The following is a 21,637-nucleotide window of genomic DNA, read 5'->3' on the forward strand; positions in this document are numbered from 1 at the left end:
TATTTATATAATGAGATCTCTTGGGAGTGGGACCCAAGGCTAAACATGAAATGTATGCTTCACATGCACTTTATACACATAGGCTAAAAGTAATTTTATGTAATATTTTAAATAATTTTGTGCTAAGTACTTATGTGTGAAATTTCCCACTTGTGTCACATATATATACACACACATATATATGAGAGTATGTGAGTGTGGGTGTGTATTGTCTAGTTGTCTTCAGCAGAAGAATTTGTCTGAACCCCTTAATCTGCTATCCTGGAAGTAGAAGTCTTGGCTTGTGTTCATAGTTAATGTGTCACTTTGAGGATAAGTAGTTTTGGAGGAAATGTATAGTAGTGGTTCTGCCTAGCTGAGATGGGTACTGTAGAGAGTTCCATATAATTACACCCTGACTACTCATTACCCACTGTGAGTTTTTCTTTCTCTTTTTTTTTTTTTTTCAGTAGTTTTATTCAGTCCAGTTGTCTGCTTCTATAGATTTAACCCCCAAGCTATCCTTTCCTCTTCATTGTCATTGTTCAGGCCAGTATCAGCTTTTTCTAGACTACTTTAATGGCCCCCTAACTGGCCTTCCACACTCTAGGCTGACCCTTTATGATCTGTAATAGCTCCCTACTGACTACATCAGTTCCCTGCTCATAATGAATTGGTGACTTCCATTGTATGTTAGACAAAGCCCATTTCCTTTGTAATCTGGGACCCTAGTTGGATACCAGTTCATTCCCACCTTTCTTTCCCCCCATACAAAGCTAATGTTCCAACCATACCTAAACATTTGTATTTCTCTGAGCCTCTTGGCTGTTTTTTCATCATTATTTTTTAGGGAAATAATTTCGTCTACTTAGGATACCACTCATTGTGTATCTGGCAAACTCCTACTCATTCCTCTGAATCCTGTTCAGATGTCACATTATTTGTAAATACTTAATTTATTCCACTTGTGTGAGAGCACATTTTACATTGTATTCTTCATTTATACAAATGTCTATTCTGCTGTATTCTGAGCTGCTTATAGAAAAGGTTGGTGTTCTTTCTGAAGTTTGACTCACACGTGCACTTTGAACCATTGGTTGAGTCTATCATAACCCATCTGAATCATCAGAAATTTGCTTTTGTCTTGGAAGCCAGAATTAGGTATAAATGAGATAAAATGAAGTCTATAGCATATTTCGCTTTGCCATAATAACAACCCATTTTTGCTCTTTATTTTAATTTTCAGCAGGTTTGTCAAAGATGAAAGTGACCTTATCAGCTTTGGATACTTCTGAGAGTTCTTTCACACCTTTGGTGGTCATAGAATTTGCTCAGGATGTCAAAGAAGAAACCAAAGAATGGCTGAAAAACAGAATTATAGCTCCAAAAAAAGATGGAGGTGAGTAAAATAGTCACTACTCAGTAGACTTAGTCTGGCCTCCCACACTGTATGCTCAGTCACTAAAAACATATTTGCAAATGTGTTTTATAATTTTCATTGATTTATTTACTAATGTTTGTTTATTTATTTTTGCCTTTATTAGCTATCCAGCATTTGAAAGGAGGTCTTAAATCAACATTAGGCTTTAAGTTTCCATTAAACTGAAAGCAGCATGAGTGGTTTTCTTCACAGCTCTAAATACTATACCTACCACCGTGTTTGGTGCATAGTAGGTGCTTAAGAAATATTTGTCAAATGAACGGACAGGTATCTATTGTATGCTCTTTATGTTTCAGTTATGGTGCTATGGGAGAGAGAAATATGGTCTCTGCCTGCAAAGGTGTTATAATCAGGGTAGAAAAAAATTCAAATTAAAGAAAAGTACGTGGAAGAGCTGCCACAGAGCAATGCATGGCATGAACAAATGAATCATGCGTATACCTACTGTAAAAGAGCTCCATGATCCTTGTCTTTCATGTCAGTGGATCAAGGAGAGAGATAGTTGTCAGAGAACTTGGGGTATTGGATTATTGATAGGTACATAATAAACTAAGCAAGTGATAACACAAGACCGCAACTTTTGGGAAAATGGAAAGTATGAGAAAGGAAAATCATAGCATACTGTAAGGCTAAGCTCTAAATAACATGTAGTCATAATCACACACTGACTTGATGAAACTAAAGGATGATTTAACCATAATGTGAGAATAGGCGATGAGAATGGTGAATGGAAATGGTGAAGAAGGAAAGTGAGCTAAATTCTCATCTTCAATGCTTAAAACTGAAAAATCAAGAAATAGCTCTGTAAGCATGTTATTTGATGGCATGAAAACAAATAACAAAGGAATCACCCAAACAATTTGAAAGTCATTGCTTCTGGGAAAGGTCAGTGGAGGGGAGGAAGACCTTACGTTAAAGGCCATCCTTGATCAGCTTATATAAGCCCTCAGAACTTCCATTTAGCCTCATAGAGCTTCTTTCCTAAACATGAACATGTAATGAAAGATCACCAAATATCTGAAAAAAAAATGCTCTTTTTCAAATCAAGGTGTTGGCAAATGGTTCTTCATAAAGGTTATACTAGACCAGGCACAGTTGCTCACATCTGTAATCCCAGGACTTTGGGAGGCTGAGGCGGGCAGATCACTTGAGGTCAGGAGTTCAAGACCAGCCTGGCCAACATGGTGAAACCCATCTCTACTAAAAATATAAAAATTAGCTGGGCGTGGCTGCATGTATCTGTAATCCCAGTTATTTGGGGGACTGAAGCAGGAGAATCACTTGAACCTGGGAGGCGGAGATTGTAGTGAGCCAGTATAGTGCCATTGCACTCCAGTCTGGGCAATAGAGCAAGACTGTGTCTCAACATAAATAAATAAATTAACTAATTTAAAAAAAAAAAGGTTATACCCGTTTCTGCTCCTCTAAAAATGGCTTGTATGCCTCAGACCACAGCCCAGTTCTGAGAAACAGCCAGGCTTAAAGTTGCCTTTAAAGGAAACTTATGTTGCACAGGAATGGCCTTGTTTCAGTGTCCCCTCTGCGCTCAGCTGATGGCTGGAAGCCGCTGGGAGAAGTATCTTAAGGTATGGCAACAGGAGCCTGGCAGTCAACCCTGCTCTTCAAAGCAGCTTCTCTTGAGGGGAGACCTGGTGGAGTTGAGTATTTCATGGCTACCACACTCACCAACCTATTATCAAACTTTCCATCTTTGCAGTGTGAGAAGTAAGAAACAGCATATTGGTATAGTTTTTACATTTATCTTAATATGGGTGAGGTTAAGGATCTTATATTTAAGAGCCATTTTTGTTTTCTGTAACTTGATTATACCTTTTACTAAAGTCTTTAATAGCTTTACTGTAAATTACCTACATAATAGTGTCATAATACATTAATCTTAATATATTAATTTATTTGATAAGTGAAGTATAAATTCTTCTCATGATCCTATTATCATTTGATTAATATTTTCATAATTCCTGTCAACCATCTCTAGGGGGTAAATAGTAAAGAAATAAATGTACTTTTAAAAGTTTGAGGCCAGGAACTGTGGCTCATGCCTGTAATCCCAGCACTCGGGAGTCCAAAGTGGGTGGATCTCTTGAGCTCAGGAGTTTAAGACCAGCCTGGGCAACATGGTAAAACCCTGTCTCTACAAAAAAATACAAAAAATACCTTAGCGTGATGGTACGCACCTGTAGTTTCAGCTACTTGAGAGGCAAAGATGGGAGGATCACCTGAACCTAGCAGGTGGAGGTTGCAGTGAGCCAAGATTGTGCCACTGCATTCCAACCTGGGCAATAGAGTGAGACCCTGTCTCAAAAAAAAAATTGATGTAGGTAGAAAGAATCTTTTTTTAATAATCTATTAAGTAATTACTATATGTGTATTATCAAATTATGACATATTTTCATGTTTTGGGAACTTATTTCAGAAAAATACCATGAAACCAAATAGAACATAGAAATTTATGGGAAAAATCGTTGAAAAGTTATATTGCTTTTTATTATTTAGTACTTAACATTCACAAAATGTGTTATAGTCCAATGTAATTGTAAATGTATTGTATTTTTTAACTGAAATATTTTGTTCCAAATTAATTTCCTTAAATTTTGTTCTATTATGTTTATATTAAGAAACTGCAATCTTTGTTCTATATTTTTGCTCGGTACACTTTTATACACTTTTTATACACTTTTATACACTATGGCTCATAAATATTGAGTTCTCGTATCTACTTCTCATTTGAATGAGTGGCAGGTTTCTTAGTGCTACATTTTTCAGTTTTTGCATTTATTAAAAAACCATGAAGAACTGCCATCCCCAATGTGCTTATGTTATTTACTTGGAAGATGGGTTTAAATTGCTAATATAATTTCTGTTTCTTCTACCAAACCAGAAACATTATATTTATTTAGAAAGTTTTTATTTTTGAAACTTTTATGTTTGTTTCTAAAATTGTCCTTACCTTTTGTTTTTATAGGTGCTCAGTTGTTATTTAGACCATTGTTAAATAAATATGAGCAAGAAACACTGGAAAATAAGAACTTATATCTTGTTGGTGCCTCCAAGATTAGGATGTTATTGGGGGCAGAAGCGGTGGGATTGGTGAAAGAGTGCAATGATAACACCATGAGAGCCTTCACATACAGAACCAGACAGAACTTCAAAGGCTTTGATGGTAAGCCCTAAGTTGTCTCTGTTAGAATCCATTTATTAAAAAAAAGTTTTGATGAATAGATCAGGGCCTAGCAAACTTTTTTCAGTAAAGCGTCAAACAGTAAATATTTTAGTCTTTACAGTCCTGTGGTCTCTGCTGCAGTTACTTAACACTGCCATTGTAGAGCAAAAAAGCAGCCATAGACCATAAGTAAATGAATGGGCGAGGCTGTGTTCCAATAAAACTTAATTTATAAAACCATGTGGCAGGCCAGATTTGGCCCATCACCATCTTTTGCCCCCCTCTGGATGAACACAAATTAGAAGGACATGTGTAACTTAGAATTCTTATAATGTTGAGTATTCAGTAGCTTGATATAGAAAAATACTATTTTTGAAAGCAGAATGATTTTCACCAATTCTAACAGAATACACCAAAAAAAACCCCATAAATTACATATTTTCTAACTCCACAAAAAAGCAGTTATGTAAAGTAATAAGAAATTAACTATTAAAAAGTTGCATCTACTAAGTAGAGATTATTTTCTACAAATAACCACATGTGAGTATTTATTAGAAAAATCTTAATAAGAAACACAGTAGTAGTTAAGTACCCTACAAACCTCATTTCCTGAATTTTCTGGCTCCTGCTGAATGTGATAGGGTCATTGGTTCTATATTGACCCCAAAGCAGGTTCTAGTAGAGAATATTTTCTCTACTAGAGAACTGGGAAAGCACTGGGAAAGCCAGGGTAGATATAACAGGTTGGGAGCTTGGTTTCAGAATCAAACTGATCCCTTCCAGGGCTTTCAGAGTTAGAATATGGGATTAGACTTCTTTGGATTAACTTACTCTGGATTTTTGTACCTTAGTGAATAAATGTTCAAGATGAAATTTACCTTATTTAAGAGGATTCACCTGTCAAATAGCAACAATATTTTCTTACAAGACCTTCTCTCTCATTAATGGAAGGGATGTTTGACTACAGAAGGGAATGGAATGGGCTTGCGAGTTTGAAGGAGGATAATTTGCCATAGGCAAACTTCTTCAGTTCCATCTTTGGTTTAATGTAATAATATGTTAATAAATTTAACATATTATCAGGATTCAAGAACATACTGCTTTCTGCTCATTAGTACTAAATGAGATCAATTATATGCTTGTTGAATATTTCTGCTATAACTATTAAAATGGTTATTGTAGAATTGTATTACATGAAGGCATAACATAATTTTTTTTATTCTTATAAAATATCTAAAAAGCTTTATGTTCTATTTAATTTGCTAGCTTCATACTCTGATTACTTACGTTGTTTATTGTTTAGACCACTATTTCCATAATCTCAGGTAATTGGAATATTTTTAGTTTGTTACTAAAAAAAACCTGGTAATTTCTGTTTTATTTTAGATACTAATGATGATTTCCTGACAATGGCAGAATGTCAATTCATTATCAAACATGAACTTGAAAATCTTAGAGCTAAAGATGAAAAAATGATCCCTGGCTACCCCCAGGCAAAGTTGTATCCAGGAAAATCATTATGTAAGTCACTATGTTAACCAATTTCATGAATACACACTCTAATACAACTGAGTTTTTTTCTTAATAGACATAAATAGCAAATTACAGATGCCCTTTTTTCCTCTTACAGAAGAACTTATATAACCTTACAATAACGTGTATTTTTATGAACATATCTTTTCCCCTTGGAACCTCATTATATTGCACCTTTAAATCAATATGTTTGTTTTATATGGTTGACTACTTATTTATCAAGATCTCATAGCATACAGTTAGCTTAAAATCCAGTGTGAACACATATATGTATTACTCAATTAAAACGAGCAAAGCTTACGTTATGCTCTAACATCGTACATGAAAATCTGTGGAGGAATATAAAAGGGAAAACATGGTCTTTTCCTGGAGCACTCTTTCCATTTCCTCTGATCTCACTGGGTATGCAAATCAGAATTTTGCAACTTTTTGGTTTTGTGTGATTTCATTTTAATGAGAATACTAGTTTGCAGAAAGCAAGAGTTTACTACAATGCATAATTCCAAGTTTGCTTCAAACCCAGATAGTGGCAAGGCTTCCAAACTTGTTTTTTTTTTGTTGTTGTTGAGACAGAGTCTTGCTGTTGCCCAGGCCGGAATGCACTGGTGTGATCTTGGCTGACTGCAACCTCAAGCGATTTTCCTGCCTCAACCTCCCAAGTAGCTGGGAGTACAGGTGCATGCCTCCATGCCCAGCTAATTTTTGTATTTTCAGTAGAGATGGGGTTTCACCATATTGGCCAGGCTGGTCTCAAACTCCTGACCTTGTGATTTGCCTGCCTCAGCCTCCCAAAGTGCTGTGATTACTGAGCCACTGTACCGGTCTGGCTTCAGAACATTTTTTGCTGCCTAAGATACACTTTAAACATGTAAGCTTCTGTGTCTCCTAGTGTGTTTGGGTTTTTGTTGTTGTCATCATTGTTTGTTTGTTTGTTTGTTTGAGACAGAGTCTTGCTCTGTCACCCAGAATGGAGTACAGTGGTATGAACGTAGCTCACTACAGCCTCCACTTCCTGGGCTCAAGTGATCTCCTGCATCAGCCTCCTGAGTAGCTGGAACCATGTGATTTACTTTTAATAGTCTGTGTAATACCACCTTCCAGTTGTCATCCAGGCAGACAGATCCCTAAGAACCAGTCCATATTCACATTTCCCAGTTGCCACCAAATATATTTTAGAGCTTGTTTGCCCAAACTAAGATTCAGTCTAAGTTAACTCATCTTGTTTGGTTATGTCTGTTTCTTTTAATATAGAATAGTTTCTCTTTTCTGTTTTTTCCCTCATGACATCAACTTGCTCAAGAGACTATGCCATTTTTCTTAGAGACTGTTTTCTCATTGTTTCCCTATCCTCTGTTTTTCCTGAAAACTGGGAAAGTTTTGGCAAGAATTCTTCATAGGTGATGCTGTATCTTCTCTGCTCTTCCTGATTTCCTTAGACATGATGGGGAATAGAAGGCCTTCTGAGATTTTCTTTTATTTGCCTCTCTAACTTCCTAACTCTCTAACTTCCTTTCTAACCCTTCCTAACTTCCTCTTTTGTGTTCAGAACTGTGCCTTACTTTTGACAGAGCTTTTTCAAATTCTAATCTTTCTCGACCTTCTTGCATTTCAAAGTATTTTCTTAGGTTACATTATTATTTTTACTTTTTTATAGCAAATCTTTTTTTAAGTAAGATGTATTTATTCTAGCCTATTCTGAACCGTATTCAGAGTTCTGATGAAAACAGGGTTTATCATCTGTACTGTGGACGTAAAAATGGTTCTTTTCAATTTATGTAACATATGGCAGAAAAATACTTCTCCCAAGCATCTTACAATTTTCACATTTATTTTTTATTAGTTTCTGTCCATTTAAAAAATAATACATATATATGACGAAAATTCAAATAGTACAAAAATTTAGACAATGAAAAGTTGTCTCCTCCCTGTCCCATGTTCCAAATCCCTTTGTTCTCTCCCTATTATATACCTTTAAAGAAATTCTGTTCAAGAGACGACATGTTCAGACAGATAGGGAGTATATTGTGCATACCATTTTGGACTTTGCCTTTTTATTTAACAATATATTTTGATCATTATTCTAGAATACCAAACTCATTCCTTTTCTAGGCCACATAGTATTCTATCATATAGATGTCATCATATTGATGAACATCTAATTGTTTTCCTTCAAGTTTTCATTAAAAATACGAAAACATTCCCAGAAGTGAAACTGTTAGATCAAAGGTATTTGCATCTTTTAGAGTAGATATTTATTGCCAAATTGCCCTCCATAGTGATTGCTTCAATTAATTAATTAATTAATTTGAGACAGAGTCTTGCTCTGTTGTGCAGGCTGGAGTACAGTGGCACGATCTTGGCTCACTACAATCAGTGCCTCCCTGGTTCAAGCAATTCTACTGCCTTAGCCTCCCGAGTAGCTGAGACTACAAGCATGCACCATCACGCCTGGCTAATTTTTGTATATTTAGTAGAGATGGGGTTTCACCACATTGGCCATGATGGTCTTGAACTCCTGACCTTAGGTGATCCATCCGCCTTGGCCTCCCAAAGTGCTGGGATTACAGGCATGAGCCATTGCTCCCAGCCAATTGCTTCAATTTATAAATAGAACGCATATTATATTGAGCATTGGACATGATGTTGACTTTTGACTAGGTATTTTTTATCATGTTTAGAAAACATTCATTCCTCCTACTTAATAATTTTTTGTGTGGTAATACATTTCTTTTTTAATTTATATTTTATATATTAATTGCATCTGTGAAGACTAATTTTTTAATCCCTGACATTATCAATATGGTAACTGATGTTAATGGAATTTCTAATATTAACTCATTCATGTATTCCCATAGTGAACCCTACTTGCTTATGTTATTTTTCTGCTGACTTCCATTTATTATTTTATTATTTTTGCATCAGTATTTATATGTCATAAGCACTTAGATTTTTGTTGTATCCAACAATTTATTTATATTACATATACATTGTTAATTTTGTCATGTAGTTCTTGTGTCCCTTGTACTTTGTTTTCTTGATCCATCATAGCCTTAGATCTCTGCAATTATGGGAATTTCATTATGTTCCTGCCAATTTCCTCTTCATATTTTCTTTTCCTTTGTGTTATGAGTTTTGTAGTTATGTTTTGCCTGCATAAAGATTTTTGATAGATTTTTATTGTCGATTGCACCTTTTATCCTTATGAAATATTATTCTTAATCTTGCTTAATGTTTTGTTGTTGCGGAATTCAGCCTTGTCTTATGGTTCTTGCCTTATTTCAGTTTGCATCTGTTAGAATGTTTTTGCCCACCTTTTACTTTCAGCCTCTCTTGGTATCACTTTAGGCGGATCCCTTATATCAGGATATAGTCAGATTTTGCTTCGCACCATGATCTGAGGATTTTTTTTTTTTTAATCTAAGTAAATTTATACTAAGTAAAACATTTGCTAGTAAACTTAAAGAGATGACATATTTTAGGTTATCATATTTGATGTTATATTTTATGTTGAAATAGCTATTTTCTGTGCTTAAAAAATCTTTTATATAGGCTATGCCATCTTTTTTCCCATTTCAGTGGAAAAGGCTAGGAAATATATTTTTGAAAATCATGAATTTATCTTGATACAGTCAATTCAAATTTCACATTATAGGCTATTAATTTCTTTCATTTATATTTGTTTATTTTATATTGAAAATATTGATTCTTAATAACATTACCATAATTACTATTTTGCTTTATCTTACAGTTTTCATAAAATAGCTTGTAAGGCCATGCTAATTTTGATATTAACAATCCAAGTTGTGGATGAAGTTTAAGGTTTTCTTTTTTGTTCTCTTACTACATGTAGTCAAAATCTAAGATTTTCATTTTTGTTCTATTACTATATGTAGTCAAATTTTGTTCTATTATTATATGTAGTTTTAAAGGTATGTTAGCATTTCTGTATGAAACCATCTGGCCCTGATGTTTGTTTGTGGATTAGGTTTTTGAACAGTTTTCTCTAAGTCATCTATGGAAATTGGTTTGTTTAGACTTTCTGTCACTACTGGGGTCAGTTTGGGTAAATTGTATTTTCTTAGAATCTAAGTTTCCATTTTATCACATAGGTGTTCAAATTTCTGTGAACTGGTTTGTGCACATTTCTCTCAGGACCTTTTAAACTCCTGTTTTAAGGGTATTTTTCCTTTTTGCTTTCTGTTTTTTTCTTGATTTAAAAAATTTTTCTCATTAACATAATATTGAGGATATTCCTGTATCAGCCATTAGCAAGAGATCTGTGGGATGTGGGATCTTGATTCAGTAGGACTTTTAATCACTTTTTAACTTCCTTTCCTTCCCTATAGGCTGCTACCCACAAAGTCGATTACTTTTGCAGACACTTCCCACTGCATTTCCCAGAAGCAGCACTTTCCAGTCAGCAGCCTCTTGTTCTGTGTACTTTCCAACCCTTCCCTTCAGCCCCTCCTGCTGTCAGAGCTCTGACCCGTCAGGTATCAGACTTATTCTTGGAAGTTCCCACTTGGCGTGAGGCCTTCTCCTGAAGGAGAGTGATGAGCCCTTATTGGTGTTATGTGGGTTCCTACACCAAATGGACTCCTCTGCCCTCCCTGTTTCTCTGTGCAGCCCTGCTGGGGCTTCCTGCACCATTCTAGACTGTGTCCCAGATCTCTTCTGGATCTTGGTTCTTTATGGCCTGACTTAAATGTTGCAGTTTCCCCTGACTCTGGGTTATGCTGTAGGCATTATTTTATAGGTGCTTTTACTCGTTCTCCTTGTTGATCTGTATGGCTTTTAGGAGGTATCAGGAAGTTTGGATATAGGCACTCATTATTCTTACTTGTCTGCATTTCCAATTATCTGCATATATCTTGCTTATTTTTTATCATTGTTCTTTTTGGTTGGATATACGTTCTTTTTTTGGTTGGACATAAGACAGATTAAGGATCACCATGATTTCAGGAAAATTTTCTTCAGTTATCTTTGAAGAGTTATCTTCAGTTATCTTTGAAGAGTTATTTGGTTGCATTTGCTCGGCTCTTATCTTCAGGAGTGCCAATTTTACATATGTGGGCTCTTACATATTCTTTGTAGTATTTCAAGTCTTTGTTCCTGCATAATTTTCTTAGGCCTGTCTACCAGTTTCCTGATTGTATTCCCAGTCTTCCCTTTTTTTGTTGCTTTTGTCATGACTTTGAACCTGTAACAGGTTTACTTTTCTCTTGCATTGCTTCTCTGAGCTTCTCCTTCAGCTCTCATAGCTCTTCTTTGAGTTTTAATTTCAGAGATGGGCTGTTTGCTTGAATTTCTTTAATTTCAAAAAATTCATAGTTTTTTGTTGCTGAATGCTATAATTTTCTGCTCTTTGTTCTTTGACTTATTTTTTTCTTGTAGTATTTTTAGTTTTTCCCTTTTTTCCAGGTAGTATTTTTGCATAGCTCTATGCCAGCTTCTTTATGATTATTACTTATTTTTTATTACTTATGTTTTAATGAACCCTTATTTTTCTTGGACTGGCCATTTTTACAAGAAAGTGTGTATGGGCAAGAGAAGGGTGCTAGGGGCTCCCAGCAGGGAACTATGGTGGTGAGAAGCTTAGATTTTGCCTGGCAGTGCATTCTCCTTGAGCCATCTTAGTCCCTGAAGAGAACCTCCATGGAGCCCTGTTCTTGTAGGGTTTTTCTTGTGTTTGGCATTTAGGCCTGTCTTTGGCCCACCAAGACCCACAGCTCCACAGCTGCTTACCTTCCATCCTTGGATTTCAGCAGGTCACTCTTTCTTCCAACATGGCAGATCTGTTCTCTCTCCAACCTGGCTTCTTCTCTGGCTATGGTGCCAGGCAGGGAGCAGGTGTACTCCAGGTACACCATGCAGCCTTATTGCCTGCCTGCTGAGCAAGAGGACTGCGGTTTACCATCCCCAGTTCCAGGAGAGCCTTGCCCACGTGTGCTTGACCCAGGTTTGCAGAAGATAAGATGGGTGCTCTTAGTTTACCCAGGGCTGATTTTCAAGGCCACTTTTTATAGTTTGTGGTTTGGGATTTTCGTTTCTTTTTTCTTACTTTCATCAACGAGAGAGATTTCTTTTTATGTTTTTTGTTTCCTTTTGTTTTTAATTTGGCACCACGAACAAGAACAGGGCAGAGGTATCTTTCTGCCACTATTTGTAACCAGAATTTCCACATTCTGTAGTTAAGCAGTTGTTTGATACTGTCCCCAAATTTTTGAATCTTTCTTAATCTCCTAGTGGGAGGGCATGTTTCCAGACACAGCTGGGTACTGCATCAAATATAACACAAAGCAGACTGGGGCACAATCCTGATTGCTAATGTAAGCATTCTGTTTCTCTTTTTTTTATCCACATTGATAATGTGGAAATCATGGCCTCCACCTGTGAGTTTCTACACAGGTATGTCCTCTTGTGTGTCTGGGACAGAGAAAAAAGTGAATGTGCTCTTTGATCAGATTGGATAATGGAGCAGCAGTTTTTCAGATGCTTCTAGTTGCTTCCAAAAGAGAAATTTTCAGCTGAATGAAAACCTTCAAGGAAATACGTAAATGGGTTTCTCTAACTGTGTAGGTAGCCAGTCTGGTATCCTGAAGCAATAACAGAAGTAACTTTCTTGCTGGCAGGACTAGGCTTTTGTAAACAAGGATTTTTTTTTTTCTTTTCTTCCTCTCTTCTCCCTTTCTCCCTTCTCCCTTCTCCCTTTCTCCCTTCTCCCTTCTCTTTTTCTCCCTTCTCCCATCTCTTTCCTTCCATTTTGGTACTAAATATGAATACAATAAAATCATCTTCATCATGGTCATTGGAAAGATTTTTATACTATCTGAGATAAATTATATTTATGTTGTCAAGCCTGGGATTTTAAATTCTGCATTCTCTTCCTTTGAGAATGTGATCCTTAAACTGCTGTGTTTTTTGCATCATTTTAATTTTATATAGAAGAGCAAGTGGTATATGCATAATTAAAACTATGACCTATTTTCAGAGTGCAAATTTTGGAACTAATAAAACTTAAAGTAACTTAAATCCTAGATTTTCATTAAGCTAAACCACAGAAATGAGTGGAAAAACTATTTTCATCTTAAAGGCAGCTGCTCCCATGGGTGGCCTCTGAGGCTGATTGGGAGGTGAGGCTTTAGTCTGCCCAATGTGATGCTCCTCAAGACTGAAAGGTAGCCAGGGCTTTCCCCAGATCTAACGTTTAATTCGATTTTCATTTTACACAGGAGTATAAAGTTGCTTGCTGCTTGCTGTAATGTTGTGCTTTGATAGAAAGCTTTCATTAAGTAGTTAGCAAGTTTTGTCATGTTAACATGATTTTGAGGCAGTCAGATGGCGCTGTGAAATGCGCATTGTAGGTCCACGACTACACCAAATGTTACACTTGGGGTCAGGTTCCAGCTCATGCTGCGGTCTGAAGGGAGTGGGTGGATGAGCAGATAGCTGAAAGAACACTCCACGGGGCTGTAGGCAGGTGAAAGGTAGTTTTATTCAGCAGCTCTCTCAGCAGTAGCTTACTCACACTAGCTTGCTCACAATGTTTGCCCTATCTCAGCTGCTTAGTCTGGTGGCTCCCACACAGCTATGTGACCAGTTCTCCCTTCAGGGTCTGCAGCCTAACTCTTTCTCTCTCTGAGCATGAGTGAGCCGAGCTACTTCTTAGAAATAAAAAAGAAAAAGATAATAAAGAGATATCTGGTACTAACAATAGGAAAAAGTCTGAAGAAAAGATTCTTCCTATATGGCTCTTCCTACAATTATATTTTCATAAGTAAGTTATACAGAGGAAAAATGTTTTTAAAAGCTAGGTTTGTGATAAAATTCTCCTTCATGATCGTAAAAAAGTATGTACCCATGGGAGGCCGAGGTGGGTGGATCACGAGGTCAAGAGATCAAGACAATCATGGCCAACATGGTGAAACCCCGTCTCTACTAAAAAATACAAAAATTAGCTGGGCGTGGTGGTGTGCGCCTGTAGTCCCAGCTACTTGGGAGGCTGAGGCAGGAGAACTGCTTGAACCCAGGAGGTGGAGACTGCAGTGAGCCGAGACTGCGCCACTGCACTCCAGCCTGGCGCCTGGCAACAGAGCAAGACTCTGTCTTTAAAAAAAAAAAAAAAAAGGTATATACACAAAGTATCAGTAACTACGGTAAAAAGACATGTGGTTCAAGTTAGCCTCTGGTACTGTCAAATCCATTTGTTAATATTTTAATTCTAACATGTTTCAGTGAATTTTTCTTTAGCTTACATGATTTAAAGTTGATCGGCCATGACTGTTCTGATTCTTATCCCTTATTTGGAGATGTAGAGGCTACAACTGATTCTTTCTTCCTATTGCTACCCTTGTCAATTACTACATCAAAATTTTTAACTGAACTGACAGCATATAAATTATTTTACTATTTCTAAGTTCTTTTTAAAAAGATGACTCCATTCTACTGTAGAAGACTTTCCAGGCAGGCATAAAAACCAGTTTCTAAAAATAAGACTGTGAACTGAAGACTCGGAGAGAACATAAAGCTGCAGGTCCTAAATTACTGAGCTTCTCTTCATCAATGCCAAAGTCATGGTTCTGGTTTCAGCTTCTAAAAATAGAAGTTTGCTTTTTTGTTTTTTTAAATCCTTCAACTGTTTCATTTCAGCTAAGAATGTAATTACTAGGAAGGAGCCTTACCCTCAAAGGAAAACATGATGCTATGTGGGCCTATTAAAAGAAAGGAAAACCTAAACCAGATTCCTTCCTTCAAGACTGCTGAATAATCTCTTGTCAAGTACTGGGCTTATGGCTGTGATAGCCATTGAACTGTTGGCCAAACAAACCAAAATCTAGTTTAAGAGAGACTATCAGTAATGTAGTGTACAGTAGGACCCCCCCACCCCCACAAGCTAACTAATACAATAACAATACTAACACAGTAATGCTCTGCCTTTAGTTTATGTGATACTTCAAAAGTAAAAACAAAATCCCTCTCATAACTCCTTGAAGCATTTCTATGGGACAGAGAGGGGCAGGTCATGCTACCTCCAATCCAACAGCCTTTGAACAATGAAGACAGTCCGGGTTCCCACAGGTACTGCTGCACCTAGCACTCTAACTCTAGCCCTCAGGTGTGAACAGATCACTTTTATCTTAACAAAGAAAACAGTATCTTTCTTAATAAAGAAAACACTAACATAAGGTTCTAAAAGAATATCTATATAATATTAAAGACACAATATATGTGCCAGGTGGTCCCATCAATCAAAACATGATAATCATCCAATAGACATTTTGAGACACAGCTTTATTCTAAATTAAGTAACATCCCTTGGGATACAGTTAAAATATATGAAAATCTTGGAGCCCTTAAAAACTCTTCTTTATAAAGAAACTCTTTCATTAGGTTATTTGCATGATGATTGACCGTTAAGAAGCACTGGGAGAAGGCAGAGTCTGAGGGCATGAAAAGATCTTAACTGACATGAAAACAAGAAATGAATGAAAACAAGAAATGAATGGCTATCAAGATGAGCACTTGGCAACTAAGACACATGTAGCCAATTGCTAATTCTCCATGTTGCTTGTCCTGTGGTGGAATGAGGGGGATCCCTAATAAGCATGTAAGGAACATGGCTGCACTTTGGTTGAGAATAAGCCAAGGTAAACATCCACAGTGACTCAGCAAGTTTACAGCACAGGCATATAACTCCACTTGTTATCATAGCCATGTAGCCATAACATGGCTTTGATAGATGGACAGTGGGGAGGCATGTCATGATGGTGCCTGGGCTGGTTTCAAACTCCTTACCTCAAGCAATCCTCTGCCTCGGACTCCTCTTTAGGAGGGATTATGGGTGTGAACCACTGCGCCTGGCCAAATTTCATTTTATAAGCAGCCATATTCTTAGTTAAGATACTGTATTAGGAACTCATGTGGAAAATATTCTGTCTTCCCAAATGTGGCACAAGACATTTCTTTAGAGTTCTCCATATCTACCGAACACACTTCCTCTTAAAGACCTGAAGACAGTCTTCTCCACCCACTGAGTCATTCTAAGTAATTACTATGGATGAGAGAATTACAAATTTTATTTAATATTGCCAGGAGATACTGTCTTTGGTTAAATTCATTTATCTCTTCCAGATATGTGCATGAGTGTTCAAACCATACTCATCAAATGACTGCTAACAGCAGGAAGTCTTAATTTAATATTGTTACTTGCTATTTCTGAATGTAAGCTTTTGTTATCAGATTAGAAGAGATGGAAAGGATTGAGAATACTCTGTATCAACAAGAATGAAAAGAGCTGAACTTTCTTACCTTCACTGTAGTGGAAGGACATATTGGTAAATTTTTTTCTAGAGAAAATTTTATAATATATATCAAATATTAAAATACTAATGCCCTTGGACCTAGCAGTTCCCCCTGTAAATATATTTACTAAGGAAATAGTAGACAGGTAGGGAAAGGTATTTGTACAGATTTTAGCATTAACTTAACAGCAAAAAAAGGGAAACAAATATTTTTAAATAGAGGATTCCTTGAATTACAGCATTTCATACAAGGGAATATTATGGTTCTGTTAAAAGGACATTTCATGTTCTATTTTTATTGGCATCAAAAAATATTCACTGTGTACTACTACATGAGAAAAGATTTCAAAACAATGTAATGTGTATAAAATGAATTCATTTTTGTTCTTAAACTATATATGGATATATTTTTATGTCTGGTAATTCACTGTACTGCTTTTTATAGTGGTTATTTTCAAGGGGGTGGAGAGACTAATAGCCTCTCATAGTCTAATTTGTACACTACTATGTGGTTTAAAATTTTGTATTTGTCTTGCTTTGTAGTCAAAGAGAATACTAAAGATATTTACATTCTGAAAAACAAAAGAATATACAGGTTTAGAGTAGGCAGTATGACATTGACCTTTGCATTGTACTCCTTGGTGGAGTATCCTTATAATATTTGCTGAAGCATATCATGCACAATCTCCAGTCCATTTCATGCAGTTCGGCACATTTTCCCTGTGCAGTGAGAAGATTGCTCACATCTGGCATCGTGATTCAGGTGTTTCCACTGCATGACAATGAAGCCCTGAAGAAGCTTGAGGACACCTGGTACACTCGGTTTGCTTTAAAGTATCAGCCCGTAGGTATGTGTCAGTACTTGTTCTCTTAAAGAAGAGGAAGGCCTGTAATGAAAAGTTATGATCCAGCAGTGGAGTCAGCTCCCTTGGGCAGATATTTAGTGCTCTACTAGGCAGGATCACCAGCTGCGTGTGGGAAATCATTTTGGCAGGAGGGAGGAATAAGATGGGTTAGATGACCCCTTCTTTTTTTTTTTTTTAACTTTTTTTTTTTTTTTTTTTTTTTTTTTTTTTTTTTTTTAACTTTTTTTTTTTTGTTGTTATTTTTTGAGATAGAGTCTCACTATGTCACAGGCTGGAGTGCAGTGGTATGATCATGGCTGACTGCAGCCTTGACCTCCTAGACTTAATCCTCCCATCTCAGCCTCCTGAGTAGCTGAGATCACAGGTGTGCACCACCATGCCCAACTAATTTTTTGTATTTTTTGCAAAGATGGGGTTTCACCATGTTGCTCAGGCTGGTCTTGAACTTCTATGCTCAAGCAATCCTCTTGTCTTGGTTTCCCAAAGTGCTGGGATTATGGGTGTGAGCCACTGTGCCTGGCATTTTTTGACTTTCTTATACTATCCCAGATCAGCTTTCTTTCACTACTCTTCACCAACAACACAGACAGTTCAGAGTGGCCTTCCTGAATATGTGGCAGAGTTGGAATCAAACAAGTTTTAATAAGAATTTAGTTTGACTGTGAATGACTATTTTGTATTTGAAATTTTTTATTTTTGAGGAGCCAGTTATTTAGAATGAACCAAGCTATGCCATACTTAGGGCAACTAGCAGGCCAAACATCTTTTGAGGTGATTTGTAATTACCTTGGCATGTATTACTGTATCTATCCATTTTCTCTGAATATAATTATGAAACTAAGTATTTATTTGGTATGTGCCAGACATTATTTAAAATTTTGTCAATATGGATGTTCAAGTATTTTAGTCTGGTTGCATTTTTTAAGCATGAGAATTAAATTTAAGCTGGTAGATTTCACGTTAGTATTACTATCATTTTTTTTTCTTTAAATGACATTTTCCTTTTGATTTTGTTTAATGGTATCCTTCTAAAATAATTTTATTTCTGCTTTCTGTTTCTGAAAACAACTATCATATAATGTGTACCAAACAAAAATCGTTTTTAAGATCAAACTCTGAAATTACATTTGAATTTTTTTGTATTCTCTGAAAGGAAAAGTTTTGTTTTTGATAATTCCAGGTCATATAATAGTCATTTTATGTTACACTTAAAACTGTTTTTACTTTGTTTTGGCATTTAAGTGGCAGGAAATTTGAATATTGCCTCTAGGACTTGTAAAGTGACTATATCTATTAGCCACTTTTTTTTTGACATGGAGCCTCACTCTGTGGCCCAGGCCAGAGTGCAGTGGCACGATCTTGGCTCACTGCAATCTCTGCTTCTTGGGTTGAAGTGATTCTCCTGCCTCAGCCTCCTAAGTAGCTGAGACTACAAGTACACACCATCATGCCGTGCTAATTTTTGTATTTTTGGTAGAGACAGGGTTTCACCATGTTGGCCAGGTTGGTCCTGAACTCCTGACCTCAGGTGATCCGCCTGCCTTGGCCTCCCAAAGTGCTGGGATTACAGATGTGAGCCACTGTGCGCAGCCTCTATTAGCTACTTCTTAGAAAGTAAGGGGAGAAAGTGAGTTGATGGTGAAGGCTAGGCATGGGTGGTAGTGGATTTGGGGTATCTGGGGACTGAGACTGGTGATAGCGTCTGGGATATAGGTGAATCTTGAGGCTCCCCGAGATTGAAAGGGGAAGGTTATCTGCTGTGGAGCCAAGTGTCATGAGTACCTTTAAAAAAAATGATTGGATGTTCTTTAACCTCATTCATACCCACCGTTTTCATTTGCTCCTGGGTTAGGGGGAAGAATTAAGGATAGGAGAAAATAGCCTATCTCAGTTCATTCTAACCCACCTTTATAGACTACTCAAGTTATCTTAAGAAAAATATTTTATCTCTTTATTATTAACTAAGGAATAATAACGCCAACTGCCACACTTCTTCTCACCCCCTGCTTCCCACCCTGGTCCTGGTGCAGGATGCTCTTACGATCTAAGCACTCCCCATGTGGATGATGCTGGCAAAGGAAGCAATGTTGGTGACCTCTCTAGAGTCAGTTAGCTTGTGTCGAGTTCACAGAATGTTAGCAGTCATGTTACTTGGACCTTCTTCTGCCCAGTGCATATATGAAAGTGTTGGTAAATGTGTTCCATGGCTGTTCTGGAAGTTAATGTGTAGAATCCTGTTTTGTGCTTTTGGATAATTTTTCTTTAGTGTATTGAAAAATGTGCCATGACACACTGATGAAAGTTTATGTCTTTGCGTATTGTGTAGGGAAGGGCAGAATTTTGTGGATGGGGAGTCTTCTTCAAAAAGAACATTTATAACACTAAAGTGGGAGAAAAGTGGGGAGCATAAATTAAACCCCCCAAATTATGTTCAGTGGCCATGGCTGAACTTAAATTAGGACTTTGGAGATTTTGGGTCAGCTACAAGGTGAGTTTTCCTTTGGGAGGAGAGTATCCACCAGGTGAGGGGAAACAGAGTCCAGTAACCTGGCAGAGCAGTCCCCACAGCTAAGGCCTGGGCTCTAAGCTGGAAGAAATGTTGGGCCTGCCATGCAGACAAGAAGGGTCTTTGTACTGCATGGAGGATGGATTTACCACCACATGCTGATTGGGAAGTGAGGGTTAAATGATCCCCACTTAACTAAAAAATGAATAAACGTACTTGAAATGATTTTTTAAAGTCTTTGGTAGTCTATATTTATGTTCTTCCTTTCTTTCCACTATAGACAGTATTCGTGGATACTTTGGGGAAACAATTGCTCTGTACTTTGGATTTTTGGAATATTTCACTTTTGCATTAATCCCCATGGCTGTCATTGGGTTACCTTACTACTTGTTTGTGTGGGAAGACTATGACAAGTACGTGATCTTTGCCTCATTCAACCTGATCTGGTCCACGTTGATTCTGGAAGTGTGGAAGCGTGGCTGTGCCAACATGACCTACAGGTGGGGAACACTGCTCATGAAGAGAAAGTTTGAGGAGCCCCGGCCAGGATTTCATGGTGTCTTGGGTATCAATTCCATCACTGGGAAGGAGGAGCCTCTGTACCCCAGCTATAAGAGACAGTTGCGCATCTACCTGGTCTCCCTGCCATTTGTGTGCCTCTGCCTCTATTTCTCACTGTATGTCATGATGATTTACTTCGACTTGGAGGTTTGGGCCTTGGGTCTCCATGAGAACAGTGGGTCTGAGTGGACCAGTGTCCTCTTGTATGTGCCCAGCATCATCTATGCCATTGTGATTGAGATCATGAATCGTCTGTATCGATATGCTGCCGAGTTTCTAACTTCATGGGGTAAGACTTGAAGCTTTATATTCATGTCTTACTTGCTTGTAAGAAACATTGCTTAGATCATGGGATTCATATAGCTGCTACCTTGCAGAGAAAATAGATGTTGCTCTTGGCTCTTTATAGAGACATAAGGAAAATTCATTAGCTTTGTGAACACTGATGATCTCCATGCCATAGTTATCATAACTCTCTTTTATTGAGTGTTAATTACTATGTTCTAGGTGTCCTGCTAAGCACTTTACTCACAGTATCTCACCATCACCTTCTCAAAAGCACTGTGAAATAGAAGCTATTTCACCCTTTTATGGATAAAGATAATTGATGCTTAATGAGATTCAGATAGCAAATAGTGGATCTAGGCTATTCAGACCTATCTGTCCAAAACTCGTGCTCCTAATACTGTAACATTGTGTTTCATGCTGAGGGTAAAATAGATTGAAATTGTTGCACTGGCTAGAGCCACAGAAGAAAGTAAAAAAAGAAAAAGAAAAAAAAAATGAAATTGTCTTCATGATACTAAGCTGAATCCACTATGACCAGTTTCCTACAGTGGAATGAGGCACTGAGGACTGCTACTGAGCTTGCTGAAGGCAGGTGTTTATGGATGTATCTGTGGTAAAAAAGGAACTTGGTTATAAGTTAAAAATGGTCTTGACAGGCCATTCATTCTTTAATTTATTTATTCATTCAAACCAATGAACAAATTCACTATATTATTCCCTAGGAAGAAGTCTAGGACTTAACTTTATGGGCCATAAAGATGTTTTAGGGGCTGGGCACGGTGGCTCACACCTGTAATCCCAGCACTTTGGGGGGCTGAAGTGGGCAGATCACAAGGTCAGGAGATTGAGACTAGCCTAGTCTGAAATCCTATCTCTACTAGAAATACAAAAATTAGCCAGGCGTGGTGGCGGGCGCCTGTAGTCTCACCTACTCAGGAGGCTGAGGCAGGAGAATCACTTGAACCCAGGAGGTGGAGGTTG

General features: G+C 37.3%; 1 protein-coding gene across 6 annotated transcripts in view; it reads left to right on the top strand.

Annotated features, from left to right (window-relative positions):
* The window catches only part of ANO10 (anoctamin 10), a 232,043-nt gene that overhangs the window by 15,538 nt on the left and 194,868 nt on the right, over positions 1-21,637 (top strand). For 4 of the 6 annotated variants that reach the window (XM_017522513.2, XM_017522482.2, XM_037733389.1 and 1 more), the window contains exons 2-6: positions 1,226-1,378; positions 4,404-4,601; positions 5,988-6,122; positions 17,164-17,283; positions 20,088-20,657. In XM_017522513.2, coding sequence (XP_017378002.1) covers positions 1,240-1,378; positions 4,404-4,601; positions 5,988-6,122; positions 17,164-17,283; positions 20,088-20,657 — 1,162 coding nt within the window. In that variant the 5' untranslated portion in view covers positions 1,226-1,239. The remainder of the gene's footprint in view (positions 1-1,225; positions 1,379-4,403; positions 4,602-5,987; positions 6,123-17,163; positions 17,284-20,087; positions 20,658-21,637) is intronic. The other 2 variants (XM_017522451.2, XM_037733452.1) reach the window with 2 other exon arrangements.

Source organism: Cebus imitator, unplaced genomic scaffold (genome assembly GCF_001604975.1).
Source record: "Cebus imitator isolate Cc_AM_T3 unplaced genomic scaffold, Cebus_imitator-1.0 Scaffold0, whole genome shotgun sequence".
NCBI lineage: Eukaryota > Metazoa > Chordata > Mammalia > Primates > Cebidae > Cebus > Cebus imitator.